This window comes from Camelina sativa, chromosome 9 (assembly GCF_030686135.1).
Source record: "Camelina sativa cultivar CO46 ecotype springtype chromosome 9, ASM3068613v1".
In the NCBI taxonomy this organism is placed as follows: domain Eukaryota; kingdom Viridiplantae; phylum Streptophyta; class Magnoliopsida; order Brassicales; family Brassicaceae; genus Camelina; species Camelina sativa.
In genome coordinates, this window is record NC_141888.1 from 3,260,479 (window position 1) to 3,279,729 (window position 19,251).

General features: G+C 32.2%; 3 protein-coding genes, 1 long non-coding RNA gene and 1 pseudogene across 6 annotated transcripts; 3 read left to right on the forward strand and 2 right to left on the reverse strand.

Moving 5' to 3' along the window:
* Positions 1-89: 89 nt before the first annotated feature.
* LOC104710306 (uncharacterized) lies at positions 90-1,550 on the forward strand. Its single transcript, XR_754970.2, has 2 exons — positions 90-287; positions 786-1,550. It is a non-coding gene; the product is annotated as an uncharacterized LOC104710306 (long non-coding RNA).
* Positions 1,551-3,409: 1,859 nt separating this feature from the next.
* Positions 3,410-4,750, reverse strand: LOC147937657 (putative F-box protein At2g02030). The gene has a single exon (XM_087465205.1). The coding sequence runs from the start codon at positions 4,748-4,750 to the stop codon at positions 3,410-3,412; it is 1,341 nt and encodes a 446-aa protein (XP_087321331.1).
* Positions 4,751-6,504: 1,754 nt separating this feature from the next.
* LOC104710307 (GDSL esterase/lipase At2g03980) lies at positions 6,505-11,978 on the forward strand. 2 transcript variants are annotated; one of them, XM_010426886.3, is made up of 6 exons: positions 6,505-6,657; positions 6,787-6,849; positions 10,103-10,447; positions 10,643-10,773; positions 10,876-11,106; positions 11,387-11,978. In XM_010426886.3, exons 3-6 carry the CDS (start codon positions 10,165-10,167, stop codon positions 11,852-11,854), a joined length of 1,113 nt encoding a protein of 370 aa, XP_010425188.2. In that variant the 5' UTR covers positions 6,505-6,657; positions 6,787-6,849; positions 10,103-10,164; the 3' UTR covers positions 11,855-11,978. The 2 variants fall into 2 exon arrangements, with proteins under 2 accessions (XP_010425188.2, XP_087323700.1); XM_087467574.1 differs by lacking the exons at positions 6,505-6,657; positions 6,787-6,849 and having other exon boundaries at positions 9,860-10,447.
* A 626-nt stretch (positions 11,979-12,604) lies between these two features.
* On the forward strand, positions 12,605-15,101 carry LOC104710308 (GDSL esterase/lipase At2g04020-like; annotated as a pseudogene). Its single transcript, XR_015567264.1, has 5 exons — positions 12,605-12,801; positions 13,442-13,761; positions 13,894-14,024; positions 14,116-14,341; positions 14,511-15,101. The product of XR_015567264.1 is annotated as a GDSL esterase/lipase At2g04020-like (transcript).
* A 164-nt stretch (positions 15,102-15,265) lies between these two features.
* LOC104710309 (protein GOLVEN 7) lies at positions 15,266-16,450 on the reverse strand. Its single transcript, XM_010426887.3, has 3 exons — positions 16,273-16,450; positions 15,942-15,988; positions 15,266-15,664 (listed from the first exon to the last, which is right to left on the reverse strand). The coding sequence occupies exons 1-3, from the start codon at positions 16,346-16,348 to the stop codon at positions 15,455-15,457; spliced, it is 333 nt and encodes a 110-aa protein (XP_010425189.1). The 5' UTR covers positions 16,349-16,450; the 3' UTR covers positions 15,266-15,454.
* Between the last annotated feature and the right edge of the window lie 2,801 nt (positions 16,451-19,251).

Below are 19,251 nucleotides of genomic sequence, written 5' to 3' on the forward strand. Positions count from 1 at the left end.
ATATAAAAGTGACTGAAATGGTTAATGGTCGATGTTTACAGAAGGATTTTAAGAATTGTTTAGGAACCTTTGCGTGTCCATTTCTGATTGGGTGATGAAAAAATATATTTTTTTTTCTATTTTTTCTTCTGCCCAAATGGTTAAGGGTTGCTCCACTATTTTTTCTATTATTTTTGCGTCTTCCATTCTTCGTTCCTCTCTTTTGGAATCGGTTGATAAAATCAAATCGGAACAATTATGTTCACTCCAGATTTTTCTCTGATTCACATATTTTCCTCGAATGATCGGTAAGATTCTTCCTATTTCCCCCCCACTGTATCATTCTTACGCGCTTCCTTGCTTTTTTTTTTTTTTTTTTTTTTGGATTATTGTTGCCGTGTCGGTTTATTCTTCTCGCTTTGCCGGCAATTCCTAATTCAAAATCATGGGTCTTTCTTGAATTCGATTTTTGTTGAACGCGTTAAGCTGCGAGACCGTCTTTGTATACTTCTTAAAACTCGATTTGGGGGTGTTGGGTTAATTGGTAGTTATTTGGGCGATTCTGTGATACTTCTGTAGCTAGATTTCCCCAATTTCTTCTTTGCTTTGTGTATGAGTTCTTACTTCTTGCTGCTTTCTTGATGTTCACTCCATTGTTGTTAACTTGGCTTTGCTTTTAATATGATTTCAATTCGAGATTTTAATCGTGGGTCTGTTTTTTTAATGTGAAATTTGATTGCTTTTAGTAATTTCCTCACTGTTTTGGTTCCAGATGTTAATTGTATTGGTTCCTTTTTGGAAAGCAGGTTGAGAGAGAGAGAGAGAGAGAGAGAGAGAGGATGGTTTCAGAGACTTGGTTTCGTAATCTGTGGAGGTTTCAAAAAAAACATGATGGTGATAAAGATAAGGCGGTGCTCGAGGTATTAGCGTTTGAGGTTGCGAGTTTGCTGTCCAAGCTTGTTCATTTGTGGCAGTCACTAAGTGATAAGAATGTTGCAAGGCTTATGGAAGAGATTACACATTCCACTGGTATTAAGAAGCTAGTTTCTGAAGACGATGATTTCATCGTCAGGTTAATACGCGATGACTTGATGGAGAGCATTGAGAATGTCGCCAAAGCTGTTGCTAGGCTTGCTAGGAAATAAAATGATCCCAAGCTGAAGAGCTTTGAGACTTGTTTTAGTGAGATGATGAAGACTGGAGCTGACCCTTTATGGGTGGCAATTTGGCTGGAAGAAGATGGATAAAAAAGCAAAGAAAATGGAACGTTTCATCGCATCGATGAGCATCTTGTGGGAGAGATGGGATTGTCTGAAAGCTACGATCTTTTTGATCATGTTGAAGACTATGGCATGTCAGGCTGTTTCATACAAGCTGAGGAAACTTCTAATTATCAGAGAGATCAATGATATGGATTTGGTAGTCAGTCATAAGTAGAGAGATCAATGATGAGAATATATGACACCTATCAAGATTACAATTAATTGTTTTTGTAATGTGTTTTAAATATACTTTTATGTATTGTTTGTTTAAAATCTTATGAAATATATTCATTTTCAAGTTTTTATAAATATATAATATTAAAAATATTAAACAAAATTTATTAAACTTTAATAATTTCCAAAATAAAAATTTTGAATTAAGAACCCCAATTTTAGATACTACCAATGGACCCATAAAAACAGAAAGTTTTTTAAAAAGTTGTTAACTTCACTTTTATTCACTTCTATCCACTTTTATTCAAAATTATTGTTTTTAACAACTTTACTAAGACTCAACCAATGGAGTTGCCCTAAGGACACTAGAATGAGTTATGAATGATTGCGTCGTTTCAAATTATAAGATTTTAAAAAAGAGTAAAATACTCAGTTTCCGACGCCATTTATGAATGCAGAGCGTTTCTGACGCCATTTATGCCAGTCGGATGTGTGTCAGGTTTGCAAAGGTGGGATCGAGACTATATTACACATTCTGCGGGATTGTCCAGCCATGTCTGGTGTTTGGGCCCGCATTGTTCCTACGAGGCGACGTAGTCATTTCTTCACCCAATCGTTACTAGAATGGGTGTTTAGCAACCTATCTGATGCGAGTGAATCAGAGGAGTCTTGCTGGGCTACGACTTTTGCAGTGGCAGTTTGGTGGGGATGGAAGTGGAGATGTGCTAATGTGTTCGCCAGTACTGCAAAATGCCGAGATAGAGTACGTTTTATTAAAGACTCAGCGAAGGAGATAACTGCAGTGCACTTAAAAAGTCAGTCGAACAGAGCGTTGCCGCCGAGGGTGGAAAGGATGGTAGGGTGGGGAGCTCCCCAAGACGACTGGGTTAAGTTGAATACTGATGGGGCTTCGAGGGGTAATCCGGGTTTGGCCACAGCAGGGGGAGTGTTACGTAATAGCATGGGTGAGTGTCAAGGAGGCTTTGTGCTTAATATTGGGAGGTGTACAGCGCCCCTAGCTGAACTTTGGGGGGGTGTACTATGGTCTTTGTATTGCTTGGGAGCGTCAAGTGCCTCGCTTGGAGGTGGAGGTGGATTCGCAGCTTGTAGTTGGGTTCCTTACGACAGGGATTAGATCCATTGTCTTCCCTGGTACGGTTGTGCCATGGCTTTCTATCAAAGGACTGGACAGTCCGTATTTCTCATGTGTATAGGGAGGCTACCGTCTTGCAGATGGGTTAGCTAACTATGCGTTCTCTTTGCCTGTTGGTTTCTATTTTTTCGATACAGTGCCGTCTATTGTTAGTTCTCTTTTGAGTGATGATGCGGCTGGGTCTGTCCGGCCACGTCAAGTACGATTGTAAGTTTTTTTTGTTTTAATTTAATAAATGGGAGACTTAGCTCTCCCGTCTTCTACCAAAAAAAAAAAAAATACTCAGTTTAAGTGTAGACAGTAGACACTAACATACTTCAAATGACATTAAGACGACGTCGTTATATGTATTATTTATATAATTAATTAATCTAAACTAGAATATAGATAATTATTTTACTTATGTAAACATGAGAGCATAAATTAATAAAAATATGTACCTTATTAAATAAACTCTTCACATGGTCATATAACCATATATAATACTCCCTCCGTTTCATAATATAGGATGTTTAGAGAAGTATTTTTGTTTCATAATATAGGATGTTTCCAATTTTCTATGCAACTTTTAGATTAAATCTATATTTTATATTATGCAGTCTTATTTCTGATTGGTTAAGCTGTTTAAAAGTAACTTTTTCTTAATATGTGTGTTTTAACTAAAACATTCTATATTTTGAAACGGAGGGAGTATATGTATAAACCATAAGGTCTATCAAATATCACAATAATAATTTATTGGTTAGGACTTGCAGCTAAAACCATGTATTGGATTGGAGCACAAGAAAGCGGATAGCATTACACAAATAGTTTTTTTTTTTTCTAAAATCTTGAAATTAATTTACAAGGGAGAGGCTAAACTTGGGAAATAAGGAAGAACGATACTGTCATTAGGCGGAGAATTATGAGAATAAGAAAAGATGCGATAGCGAATAGAAGTAGGGTTTAGGGATTGATGAACTAGAAGAAGGTTTTCAGAACAGGGTCTTGAGAGCATCACCTTGTCACCGTTCTTGGAAAGTGCCATTACTTCGAGGAGCAAAGAATATTGAGAATCAAACCAAGTGGAAGTAATCTCGTTCAAGTCAAAGGTGAACATCTTGCCCACTATCGATAATGTTCCTCCTGTGTTGTGGTTAGTGAGCTTCCAGACGTGTTGCAAGCCATCTCCATTTGTCTCTGAAATCCACACAAAACGACGCTCATCATCCACGCTCTCCATATGCACATCAACAGATGATGATGATGATGCCTCAATAATGGGGTTTGGAACTATTCGAAACACCTCCATGTGAAGATCAAAAGCAACCAACTTGGTCTTCTCTTGGCAGAACCAATAAAGCCATCCGTTTGTAAAATTTGGTGCTCGTTCCTGCTCTATCCGATTAGGAGGAGGAGGTGGAGTCACCGGCCTCCACAGCTTAGCACCGAAATCAAAAACCTCGCATGATGAGGTCTTGTTAATGTTTTGTAACCAGACTACTTTGTATGTTCCTGTGACGTAGTCTTTTCCAAATCCTGGGCGGTCTTTTCCAAATCCTGAGCGAGGGAAATCTACTTTGTTGTTGTCTGGAGAATGTTCTAGCTGAATCTTGGCAAGAGGGAGTGTCCAAGACCATCTTGTAGCTGGGTTTATCAGCTTAATTGGTCGTATGAAGTCCGTACCGCTACATAAGCAGAAAATACCATCCAGACTCTCGGAAACTAGCAAGATTCTCTCTTCGTGCTCATTACTAATATGATATTCTTCTTCTTCTTCGACCAGACAAGTCGAAGACCATTCCAAACTCATCGTCTTTAGGGCAAAGTTTAGCATAAACCAGCTTTTATCTTCATAGAGACAGAGAAATTTGGGTTCCTTGGTTTTCTGATGCAATGAGTATCTCTCTTTCAAAGACCTTGACGTTATCATACGTCTCCACTGTTTAGAGACGGTTTGGAATCTAATCAGAGTTTTCACGGGAAGCCTCACCATAATTTCTTCTAATACGTCGTTGTTGAGTATTTCATTCACCTCTCTTCGTCTTTTCTTGCTTTCTCTTTCAGCTCCCTTCCATGATGCATCATCTCTCCTCTTCTTATTCAGACTTTGAAACATTGTCTTTTCCCTTCTTCTTGTTACTTTCTCTATAGAAGACGAAGCAATCTTGCCCTTTTCACTGCTCCTCTTCTCCTCCTCCATTGGTGAATGGATCAGTTATATCTGTGTCTACGTACGTTGGCTTTCGAGAAAGTACTATTGCTTCCTATTTATAGGAACGTTTTTCGAGTTTTGGCCTTTTTTTTAATTATTTAAAAAAGGAAGATTTGCTGTTATCTCCAAATCTCACTTTTATTTGAATAAGGATTTCGATATACATTTAGGCTTATTTTGCGAAATTACGTACGATGAAGGCTTTTTAGGACAGCATGTGTTTGTCAATTACAAACACGAAGCTTCTTATACGTGACGTGGATATAATACGGACCAAGTGAAGTGCCACGTGGAAAAATATTATAATTAAAAGTGTGGAACATGAACTGCATCAAATCTAGTTTGTTTTGTTCTCTAATCAGTTGTTTCTAGCTTTTAATTGGATGGATAACTTCGTATATATTGATACGTTCGTATACTATTAGGATAAGGACTCAAAGTTATGGTGTGTTATTGTTTAGGAGCCTATAGTTTAGGTGTTTGAGTTTATCTTAAATTATGACTCTTTTTGTATAAAATTGGGGATAAGTTCGTAATAATGTGATACGTTTATATATCTATTAGGATTAATGACAGTTCTGTTGTGATTACATTTTTTTACGGTTTCTTTTTTGCTTTTTCTGCTTATTTTCTGATAAGTTTTTAGTTAAAATTATATAGGATAACTGGGAAACAAGGCGTAATCAATAAAGAGAAACCGTAGTAAGACCTGAAGTTAAAAAATGTTATTTGTTCCCGAATACATCCCGTTTCGATATCCAAAATAGACACAACTAAATCGTACAACCAAGTCAAGCCATCGGTTATGTGATTATAGCTAAACAAAAGAGAAACTAAACAATATGCAAAAAGGTTAAGAGTATTGCAGAAGATAGCACTATAAACGATGTATGAGATTATTGTTTACATGAGTTATGGATGGAAGGTGGATTATGTGAAGACACTTGACAACAATCAAAGAGAGAAACTTTTTGGACTAGGTTTATGGAGTTTGCATGCATGGTTTGACAAGGCTTAAGTGGAGATAATTGTGACCATGTCAAATCTCATGGGTTTATCGGGTTGACCGGGTCTTTGCAGTGGTTTGGAAGAAGTTGCCTAAGACTTTTCTTTTTTAAGGGTCAATATAAGACCTTACACGAATAAACGTGAATCGATTGGGCCGAGTATGCATTAAAGCTATAAACGGCGAAAGAAAAAGTTCGGTCTTGTGTTATATAATACAGAGCTTCTCTGTCTATATATAAAAATTGTATAGAGATGTAAAATCGGATTAGCACTTTGGCATCCAAACAATTAAAAATTAAATAAAAATGTTTTAAGAATATCTTGATACATTCATCGAGTACTTGAGATGATGACCATTGACCAGTCGATCTAATGTAGTTGCATGCATTATATGGAACTACAGTGAATAGTTTCACGGGCGATTTACACGACGGCAGTTTTCTCTACAGCAACACAAATCTACCGACAATTTCACATGCATTACATTTATGATAGGTAATTCTTTTTGTGACACAAAATCACGACGGACGATTCTTTTAAAAAAAATTAATGGAAAATTTTAATAAATTATGCATAAAAACACTACAAAAAGTATTAAATAAATTCCAAATTTGATATGTAAGTCTTTAAACATTTTTTTACAAAAAAAAAAACGTCTTTCAACATTTTGATTTTTTGGTCAAGAGGTTCAATTTTTTTTTTATATATCCAAACAAGAGTTGCTTGATTTATTCAATTATGTTTTTTTTATACCATTGTCCTCTCAAACTCATTTATTACTCTTAAATCATTTAATGCTATAAATAGCTCCATCTTCTTTTCTTTCTTTTTATGCATCTCCATCAAAGGTTTTGGCTAGCTTCTTCATTTTTTTTTTTGTTCCATCGGTACTTCCTTATACTTTCTTGTTTCCATGTTCTTAGTGTTCTTCTTAGTTCTTACATCACATTTCTTTTACTAAATACTTTCATGATTCATCATTGTTGTTCATCTACTGCTCTCATTTCCTCACGCAGCTCCTAATCCAACACAAGTGCTTTGTCTTGGACTCTCTTATTTCTACGGGTTCTTGCGATAAGGTAAACATTACTGATTATATTGCTTACAATTCATAAATCTCCCTAAGATTTAATTAGGATTATATTAATCGATTATGAAAAGCTTAATCAATATAGAGGGAAGTAAGTGGGAAGTCAAAAGTTTGTCTAGTTGATGAAAAGTAAATCACATTTAATGTATCACCCATGAAACTACATAACATAACTATATCTCAAATTGACTTTTCTTGTTGCATTTAAATTTTACATCATTAGACAGCGACAAAGAATTAATACTCCCTCTATTTCATGTTAAGTGTCAATTTAGACTGAAAATTTTATTACAAAATAAGTATCATGTTAATGTATTGTCCAATAGAAAAAAAAATAATATATTAATAAGGGGTAAAATAGATAATTTAATGATTTTTCTTAATCTGTGTGAAAAATCCTAAAATAACACTTAATATGAAAGAGAGAGAGTATTAAAGGACCATTAGACCATTTTATTATAGCCCCTATGAACATTCATATCTCAAATACTCCCTCCGATCCCATATAAGTGTCGTTCTGGGACTTTTTTTTTTATTAAGTATCGTTGGTTTTGGAAAATGGAATAACACAACCAAAATTACTAATATACCCTTAATTAAACTAACACAGATTACTAAACGTATATATCTCTTTATTTGTTTCCAGATGTTAAAACAGTCAAATTATTTGTTTTCTTAATCTACTAAAAAAAGTCCAGAACGACACTTATATGAAATCGGAGGGAGTAGTAGATAAGAAGCATTGAATAACTACCTTATATAAAAAAGAATGTATAGCTAAGCACGCAAACTGATAAAACTATACAACAGTCCATTTCTTATTTGTTTGTTTAGATAACGTAAAAATCGTATCCTAAATTTCTTCTATCTGTGTTTTCTAGTAAATGCAAAGAAACCTTTCAGGGGATATATTTTCCACTTTCAAGGTATAAGATTACTTTCACGACTATTTTCACAATCTATACTTGCTTGTCTTGGTGAAGTAATTTAAAGATATTCATCTATATATACATTATTGAAGTACATTTTGGATTCTACCCTTTTATTTGTATTTATTTACAAAGTTAATCCCTACCAAATTTCCAAAAATAACATTACTTCAGATTTTATTTCCTAAATATTTTATATTTTATTCCAACTAAAAAAATTACAGCAAAATTAATATGGAAACATAAATTATGATATATGTAACTACATCTTCTATTGTGTTTTGAAAATATTCTATCTTTGAATCATTTACAAATAAAGAAAACAACAATTTGATTCTCATTTTGTTTTCCAATACATATGAGCTTTGATTCTTAAAGTAAGAAGAACTTCAATTCACATTTATTTAAATATTATAATTAATATATATATATACTTAATAAATTTTTAAAATATTACAAATATGTAAACTTAAAAAAATTTAAAATGCTATATTGCTATATAATATGGTTATATAATAGATGAGCTATAAAGAGAGCATGTTGAAATTAATAAAATATCATTAAATTTGTGCTAACACGGGTTAAATCTTTATTGTATTATTTTTCAACACTAATAATATTAGAATATTTGACATATAAAATCAAGTTGATTTAAATTGTTTAAAATAATTAAATAATTAGGAACAGTGTGACTTAATCATAGTGTATAAATGACTTCTATGTATTTAGATCCCTTATTTTTTTGTTATAATAATTAAAAATCAAAATAGAATCTCAAACTCTAAACAAAACAAACTAAATATAACAAACAAATGGTTATGAAGTATATTGCGGGTTAAAAAATTAATATAAACATTTAGCTGTACAAACAGCCGGAAAATTTAGCTATTCCTTTATTTACAAAACATTCAATATTTAACAAACTAATACAATATAAAATGTAAAAAATAATAAAAAAACTATATGCATGCGGTATACGCGGGTTAAAATCTATATATACATTTTTGAAGTACATTTTAGGTTCTACCTTTTTATTTGTACTTATTTACAAAGTTAATCCCTACCAAATTTCCAAAAATAACATTACTTCAGATTTTGTTTCCTAAATATTTTATATTTCATTCCAACTAAAAAAATTACAGCAAAATCAATATGGAAACATAAATTATGATATATGTAACTACATCTTCTATTGTGTTTTGAAGATATTCTATCTTTGAATCATTTACAAATAAAGAAAACAACAATTTGATTCTCATTTTGTTTTCCAATACCTGTGAGCTTTGATTCTTAAATTAAGAAGAACTTCAATTCACTTTTATTTAAATATTATAATTAATATATATATATATATATATACTTAATAAATTTTTTAAATATTACAAATATGTAAACTTAAAAAAATTTAAAATGCTATGTTGCTATATAATATGGTTATATAATAGATGAGTTATAAAGAGGACATGTTGGAATTAATAAAATATCATTAAATTTGTGCTAACACGGTAAGTATTATTTTATTATTTTATTAGAATATTTGACATATAAAATCAAGTTGATTTAACTTAAATTGTATAAAATAATTAAATAATTAGGAACAGTGTGACTTAATCATAATGTATAAATGACTTCTATGTATTTAGATCCCTTATTTTTTTTGTTATAATAATTAAAAATCAAAATAGAATCTCAAACAATAAACAGAACAAACTAAATATAACAAACAAATGGTTATGAAGTATATTGCGGGTTTAAAAATTAATATAAACATTTAGCCGTACAAACAGCCGGAAAATTTAGCTATTCCTTTACTTACAAAATATTAAATATTTAACAAACTAATACAATATAAAATATAAAAAATAATAAAACTTATATGCACGCGGTGTACCGCGGGTTAAAGTCTAGTTATATATTAATATATTATAGTTTAAAAAATGCCATTTGAAAAAACGAATATGTGTTCTTTTTTAAATAGAAAATTCACCAATGGTCATATTATCCAAGTTGTTATTTATGGACAATAGAGTTAACTATTTTTATTACGTATCTCTCCAACACCGAATATTTAGATTTTAGGATTTTAGTAGTAGAGTTTTACAACGCAATGTTGGGTAACAAACTACTAGAATAAACTCATAAACACTTTCTTTATACAAAAACCGTTGTCAAATTTTTTTTATAGGTTAGGTTACAATAATTAGTTTTTCTGCATGGGGTATTATTAGTATTTTAGTATGTGTGAAAGCTGTGTGATGCTTTCCAAATCGATTATAATTGACTTTTCCATCACCGTGATTTTTCAATTCGCAGGGTAGCTTCTTCATTTCTCTTTTTTTTTCTCTAAACCGGAAAAACATAGAGAAAAAAAGAGAATGGGGTTCCCTTCGTTTCCAAACTCATGCTTTCTCTTGATTCTCCTCTGTCTTGTCAACATTTCCACCATTTGCTCAACGGAACCATTGAAACAGGAAGCAGTGCTTTTTGGAGGGAACTTCCCGGCTTTGTATGTTATTGGAGATTCATTGGTAGATGCAGGAAACAATAACAATCTTGACACGAAGGTCAAATCGAATTATCCACCTTATGGCTCTGATTTTGAAGGTGGCAAAGCCACCGGACGTTTTAGCAATGGCAAAACAATTGCTGATTACATTGGTAAGACCAAATATAATTATATTTCTAACTTTAATTTATGCTGTATGTCGTGTGATATTAAATATATGAGAACATGATGATATTGGAATAGAGTTTGTTTATATACTTTTCTTATGAATGTTTAAATATAACTAAATTTAAATTAAGTTATTGAAAGTTCTCACTGTTGTCTTGTTATGTTTTTATTTGATTCAGCTATGTATTACGGGCTTCCTCTGGTTCCTGCTTATATGGGATTATCTGAAGAACAAAAGAATAATATCTCAACTGGTATTAACTATGCTTCTGCTAGCTGTGGGATTCTTTTAAACACAGGAAAGATAGCGGTAAGTCTATAAGTAATATTCTACACAAAAAAAACAAAGAATTTGCCATTTCCGTTTCGAAAAATACCTAATGGGTTTTATTTGTTTCTTTTGTATGAACAGGGAAAATGTCTCCCGTTAAGTGTCCAAGTCGATCTATTTCAGGAGACTATCGAGAAGAACCTGAAGACGAAGTTCAAGAACCCATCAGAGCTCAGTGAACACTTGGCTCAATCGTTGTTTATGATCGCGATTGGGGCTAACGATTATGCATTCATTTTTAGAGTGAACCCCAATTTTAATGCGACTGAGTATGCCGACAAGCTTCTTCAAGATTACTTGATACAAATAGAGGTAAAAGAGTTATCATTTTTTTTTCTTTGCTCACCACAATATTTTTTATGTTGGTAATAACGTTTAATCGAATGCTTGTTAAATGCTAAAAGAATTATTTGTATAAAAGTAAATATATAAGCTACGCTAACAATCATAATGGGAAAAACCTAAGGAAAAAATATGATTGAATGCTTCTAATTTTATCGATTATAGTCTCAGTATATTGTAATGTTAATCATGACATTTTACATAAGATTTTGGTTTTTTTTTTTTTTTTTTTTTTTTTTTTTTTTTGCAGAGATTGCACACGCTAGGAGCAAAAAAGTTCTTCATCAACAACGTTAAACCATTAGGATGTTACCCAAATATGATAGTTACGTCCGAGCCACGTGGAAGCTGCAAGGAACCATTAAACCTTGCCATTGGCCTTTTCAACACTAAGCTCAGAAACAGCCTGTCTCAGATGAAGCAGAAATTCACCGACACGGCCTTTTTATACTCCGATTACTACAACTTCATGTTGGGACTAAGAGGAGGAACTTCAAGCAATCAAGCTGGTTCGAGTCCATTGAACTCGACAGCCCCATGTTGTCCTGAAGTTTATGATGGAGCTCCAACCACAACTTGCTCACCCAGTTCGATCGCGTGTAAGGAACCAGACACTCATATTTTCTTTGACCCGTATCATCCCACTCAATTGGCGAATTACAAGTACTCGATTGCGTGTTTCAACGAGAGAAGTATCTGCCATGTTGTGAATAATTAAGTCATTTTACTTTTGTGAGCAACAATCTCTTTTTTTTCAAAGACATCAATTTAGTTGTTGTTTCTTTCCTTCATCACCAGATCTTTCTATAAAAAATTTCCGATATAAACTTTTACATTTTCCACTTTGGCCTACTCAGGGATTAATCGTTCCATTTCTTTTTTGCTTGTTCTGTTGTATTTTCTTATTCCATACTCTTCCTTTGTATCAGAAAAAAACCCTCACAAGTGTAAATTCAAAGCTAAATAACTGGAAACCATGATAAAAAATGCATTTGACTAGTTTGTTCCATGTCTCTACCCGAACATCGTCATGGCGCTATCTTCATGGTGGCCCTATAAGGCTCTAACGGGACGAAATTAGAAAACCTGACCATAAATATATTAGGCGAACCAAAAGTTAGAAAAAAATCTTAAACCTTGGTAGTATAGTGCTATATCCTCGTTTATATACGCGGATTGTAAATTTGGCTCCTAGCTAGTTCTATACTATATGAAAGACCATGTGTCCAATGGTATGTAGGTATTTGTAACTCAATCACTCTCTTGTTTGGTATCCAAAACAAGAGTTGTTGAAATATTCAGACACACTAACTATTCGGCTCCGGGTTCTATCAAGATCCAAGGTATGTGGTATTGAACTCGGTCACTAATTCTACTTTTTTGTTAATGCTATAAATAGCTTTTATCTTCTCCATCTTTCTTTTATTTAAAGATTTTGGGTTTTTACTTTTGCTTTCACTTCTATTCCACTGGTAACTCCTTAGTCTTTATTGCTTTCATTTTCTATTATTTTTCTTTGTTTTTAGTGTTCTTTCATTAGATTTCTGTTTGATACTCTCATAATATATTCATCTTTGTTGTTTATCTAGCTATCATTTCCTCACGTAGCGCCAAATTCAAACACAAGTGCTTTCTCTTAGTAGACTGTATCGATCGTGCGATAAGGTAACGTTACAGAATATTTTGAAACATAAATTTCTATAAGATTCTTTTCGGCGGACTAAAACCTTAAATGATACTCTCTTTGTATCAAAATAGATGATTTTTTAGGAGTTTCACACAAATTAAGAAAAACATTGAATGTTTAGGTACAAATGTATTTTTATTTATAAAAATATATTGTTATAACTATCAACCAATAGTAATTCATTAAAATTTAAATGCTCAATCAATGATTCTTGAAAACTACAATTTCTTAGCATTAATTAATAAAAAATTACAGAAAATCAATCTTTGTGATACAAATTTTTTTTCTAGAAAATTATCTATTATGATACAGAGAAAATACTACTAGAAGTATGTATGTTAAAAAATTTGTTGTCCTTTGTAATTTTCAATGCATATGTTTGGTAAAAATACAAATTTTATTCCAACTGTTTTACTGTCTTAACCAATAAAAAATTAAAAAATATATTAAAGAATGGTCAAATATAAAATTTAGTTAGTTGTTTTCTTAATCTGACAACTAATTTAAACTGGAGGGAGTAGTTAATTTTTGCATGATGTATTTCTGTTATTTAGTTTGTTTGATGCTTTATAAATCCTTCACAACTAACTTTTCATCGTCGTGATTTTCATTTCGCAGGGTTTGTTTCTTTTAAACTTGGGAGAAAAAAAATAAAGAAATGGGTTTGCCTTCTTCTCAAAAGTCATATATTCTTTTGCTCCTCCTCTCTTTTCTCAATGTCTCCACCATTTACTCACGGAAGCAATCAAAAGAAGACGTGCTTTTTGGCGGGAACTTTCCGGCTATTTATGTTATTGGAGATTCATTGGTCGATCCAGGAAACAATAACCATCTTCCGACGTTGATCAAAGCGAATTATCCACCTTACGGTTCTGACTTTGAAGGAGGCATAGCTACCGGACGTTTTAGCAATGGCAAAACAATTGCTGACTACATTGGTATAATTAAGAACAAAATGTTTTGTATCTCTAATTCTTTCTTTTAGGAGGATTATATTTTATAAAATTTGAACTATCTAAAGTTTTATAATTTTTTTTGTTATTTATTTATTTTTTATTTTTTGTATACAGCTATTTATTATAAGCTTCCTTTGGTTCCTGCTATTTTGGGATTATCTGACAGCCGGAAAGACATTATCTCAACTGGTTTTAATTATGCTTCTGCTGGCTGTGGGATTCTTCATTTCACAGGAAAGATTGCGGTAAGTTTTAATATTCTACAAAAAGATATTCGCAGTTTCGGTTTCAAAAATTATAACTAATGGATTTTATTTTGATTCATTACATGAACAGGGAAGATGTCTCTCGTTGAGAACCCAAAGTTGATATGTTCGACGAGACCATCGAAAATAATCTGAAGACGAATTTTAAAGCGCCATTTGCGCTGAGAGAACACTTGGAGCAATCTTTGTTCTTGATCGTGATTGGGGTTAACGACTATGCAAACTTCTATACTAGGTTAACCGATGCAAATGATTTCGCGGACAAGCTTCTACATAAGTTCTTGGAACAAATAGAGGTAAAAGGGTGTTCACATTCCTTGAGCATTACATTATTTGGTTAATAATAATTTAATCTAATTCAGTTCAAGCGAAATAAACGGATCCGAACCATACATATAAACCAATATTCCAACCGAGAAAAAGTTAATACATTAATTCTACTAAATATTTTAGTTATTGTTGCAGAAATTGCATGAATTAGGAGCAAGAAAGTTCTTCGTCAACAACATTAAACCATTAGGATGTTACCCGAATATGATAGCAAAGACCGTGCCACGTGGAAGCTGCAACGAACGTGTAAACCTTGCGATCAACATTTACAACGAGAAGCTTAGAAATAGCCTGCTTGTTATGAAGAAAAAATTAAACAACACTTCTTTTTTGTACTCCGATTACTTCAAGTTCATGTTGGGGTTAAGAGGACCGTCAAAAAACCAAGTTAGTTCGAATCTATTGAACACGACAGGCCCGTGTTGTCCTTTAGATTACGATGGAAGTTTAACCTCAAGTTGCAAGCGCAGTTCGGTTTCGTGTAAGGCACCAGACACTACTCATATTTTCTTTGATCCGCGTCATCCGACTCAGTTGGCGAATCTCATGTACTCCATTGCGTGTTTCGACGAGAGAACTATTTGCCATGTGGTGTGATTGAGCAATCTTTAGAACATCACCAATGTTGGTTGTTGTTTATTTCTTTTATCATCAATTCTTGAAACATTTTGTTACCAAGTCTTGACGTGTTTCTCAATATTCAACTCAACGTAATTACTTTTTAATTGATTTCTAGGATCGAGGTGATCCTATCAATGTTCTAAAGAATCCGGACCCTCCGATTTTAACCCGGTTTGGAAATCGATCAAGGTTACGTTCTATATATTTATTTAATTCGTTTCGATAAGAACAAAAAAAAGTCATAATTCATATACATACGAAAGCTTAAAAGGTTCAAAATTTTGGTTTACATGTAAACCATTAAGTAAGCCGTTACAACGTACGTAAGGACAAAAAAATACAAAAGCAAATTAAACACACCATAAAACAAACATATTGACTTTAAACTATAAGGTTATATATCTAGAAAGATATTTTTATATGTAGAAGCCGGCATGTTTATTATTATTATTCTAGAATTAGTTGTTCTTGGGAGGATGATGCTTAGCTCTCCAATAATCAGCAGTGTAAGCAACGAGACCATCCTCTTCAACACTTTTGCTCGAGTTTCTCTCTGTCTCTCCAGCTCCTCTCTTCAGTGTTGTTTCTTCCTCTTCTTCTCCATTTGTCATCATCATCAGTTTTCTTCCTCCTATAATCTTCTTCATTACATCACCATATTCTGTCGCCTGCTTTAATAGTTATCCAACGGGTTTAGGGAATAACTTGTTTGTTTATAGGAAGAAAACAACATAGAAACTTACTTTGATAATGCGAGAAATAGTAAAAGTGTAAAATTTATCGAATGAAAGTTTTTTTTTAAGATGCGTTATGGAATGGAAGATATGATCATAGAAAGAAAACAAAATTAACGGCGTAATAAAAATAATATATTAATTTTCAATGGAAAAATAAAATTGCATGATTGATAAGAAAAACATTCGATATGAAACTACTATTATATACCTTAGCAGTTGAAACGAAGTCACCGCTTGATTGTTGATTCCCATCTTCTAATGATGAAGAAAACAAAGAACAAATTAGGTTACTATTTGAATTTGACTAAGTGATTCTAGCTAGCAAGACTACAATTTTCATGCATGCATGTGTATATAATTATGCATGCAAAGTAAAAGTAAAATAAATCTTAACGAAATTTGTTTTCCTTTTTTTGTGATGCTTTATTGGTTTGAGTAACGAAAGTAAAAGGCTATATATATAGGCTTTACGATTTTTGTTCTATTATGCAAATTCGAGAAGATAGTGTGAGGAGAGAGAGAGAGAGAGAGACACTAACCATGAAGTGAATATCGAAAGGAGAAACATAAAAGAAGAATGATCAACACACATAGAATCTTTGACAAAGTAGTCATGAGTCTTTTCTATTCGCTCTTCACCTCCCTTCAAAACTAGGTATCTTCCTTTAGTTTTCTGATAATATATCCTTTTAATTTAATTTAAGCAGGAGGTCGAATTATAAAAAGAAAGAGATGAGTCTCTATATATAGGAGATTGTTGACCATGTGTTTTAAGTTCGTGTCCATAACCATGTGTCTCAATTAACGTGTAAAGTATAGATTCCTACGATAAAAATTGTACTTGTACATATTTACGATGTCTGCCATAACGTCCATATTCAAACCACTTGAATTTTTATATATTGACACACACACATTACACGTACGTACATATATCTTAGTACATAGTTTTTAAATAAACTTGTATCGGTAATAAAGTCAAAGAATATTAATTTTCAAAAGTTTTTAGAGTTTTTTTTCTACCGTTTAATTTCTATTTTGATCAAATAAATCTTATAATATAGACTGTATAGTAATATTTGTAAATGTTAGGACCTAGGAGGTCAATAGGACTCAAAACCTATGTCAAAAAATATATTCTTTCCCCACGTCAAATATAAATATACTCTCGCAAATTTAGACAAACAAAGGGACGAGTCTGCATGAATGCTCGAGTCTGCACATGCTTTTCTATTTAGTGAAAAGCAATTTCTCAATCTCAATGCCTTAACTTCTATTCATGCTTGATAGTTCATAGTAGTATCTCATCATTTCTTTATCCGAAAGAAAACTGAAATAAATGGTAATTATTGTACGGACAACATAGAAGAATAATAAACTGAAATAAATTCCCTTTTTCTCTGACACTATGAACTTATACATGCATGTATACAAAACAATAAAAACATATATTCATCTCTCATATTTTTTACCAGAAACTATTACATCTAGTTTGTAAGAGTTCCATCTTTAGAAAGATGGCCGTGTTACATACACTATCAGAATTAATTTTAATGTTACTTCTAATAAACATTGAATTCTAATTAGTAACACTGAATTCTAAATATTCATCAACATATTTTTTTAGAAAATAGTGAAATAAACTTGTTTATAAGTAGATATATATAACAACTTAACAAGTACGTACCAAAGCTATTCATGTTGTTATACGAACTTAATTACCATTACCACCAAGAAAAACTTTCATGGCCAATATATAATTTACATAAAGGTTATAAATACAGATAATCAATAATTTAAAAAGAACCTTCCCTATTTTCTTATTATAAGAAGACATATTAAAAAAAATATAGAAAAACTTCGATAAACAAGAAGTTGCTTTGAAAAGTCCCTATTAAACATCGAAGAACGGAGAGTAAAAATTGTGGTCCGTTGAATTAAGATTTGAAACAAGAAAACAACATTGGCGTAAACTGTAATTCATGAATTTGCGTGCTTTGTGCTTGTTGTCTACCTCTATATCGGTTTACGATGAACCACTAAAAACATTCAAGATTTATACTCATTTCTATATTTATATTTTTGTGTTACTAAACTTACTATATATAGATATTATATATTATACACAATACAAAGCCCATAGAGTTATCTAAATAAAGTGGTTTTTCATTTACCAATATAAAATTTGTAGATATCTTACATGGTTTTATTTTCAAACAATTCCAAAACTTTTACACCTTGTTCTGATAATACTTTTGACCAATAGACCATTCATAAATTCCAAATTTGGATACAAAAATAAGACAAATTAGCACCATTTACATAATTTTGTCATTCTTAAAAGAAAATCGCAATTTTTGTTTTTTTTTTCTTTCTTTTATATGCAGAACCACATATTATAGTCAGGAAAAAGGTAAGAATTGCAAAATAAGTAGAGGACGGTGAGAAGTCGGTAACTATATATGTTTTAGTTAAATTAGCTAATTGGTATGGAGTGTATATAACCTATGATTTGGATTTTTCCAATAATTGGCAATCGTGTAGCTTCATTAGACTTAGGCCTGGACAAAATATCCGAGATATCTGTATTGGAACCAAACCGAAAAATTCTGGTTCGGATCGGATATGGATTCTTACAAATATATTAGTTGGATCTTAATTGTAAATACTTTTGGGTATCGGGTATTATCCGATCCGAACCGATACCCAATTGGTACTCATGTATATCCGAACCTATGTTTAGAGCCAGCCCCAAGCACAGGCTGATGAAGCATGTGCTTGCGGCCGTGAAATAATATTTTGTTTTTCGGCCCTTAATTTGCTATAAATCTAGAGTTTGTCTTCCAGAGTTTGATGGTGAAATTAACTCAAGCTAGATTCATAATCAGATATAAGGTAATTTCATGGTCTTTTGTTGCTTGTTACTTGTTACTTGTTAGTAACAATCTGATCTGCTTTTGAAACAGGGAAACAGTGAAGACGCCTACAATGCTTCACCACATTGAAGATGCCTACAATGCTTTACCATATGCAATCGATCTCGTCTTTGATTCTTGTTGTTTCTTTCAGATTTTTCAATACCTACTTCTAGCTTTTATAAGACTTTTGAATTTGATTTTGGATGTTACTACTCTACTACTTGTTTATGTTTTGGATTAGACTTTTGGATTATGTTTTCTCTTGCTTGTTTGCTTGTCTTTAGTTTCTAACTTTTGTTTAGTTATTTTGGTAAAAAAATTTTAGTTATAATTTCATGAAATTTGATATAATTATTCAATATATATAGGGTATTTTAGTTATATATGGGTATTTTGGTTCTAAATGGGTAAAAAATATTTATACCGAACCGAATCCAAAACATATCAGATATATTTCGGTATTCCAAAAAACTACTCAAACCGATCTGAACCCGAAAAAGTCCAAACCGAAATTTCCATAATACCTATATGATTCTATAAATTATAAACACGAATTATCCAAAATCTAAATTACCCGAACCGAACCCAAACCGATACCCG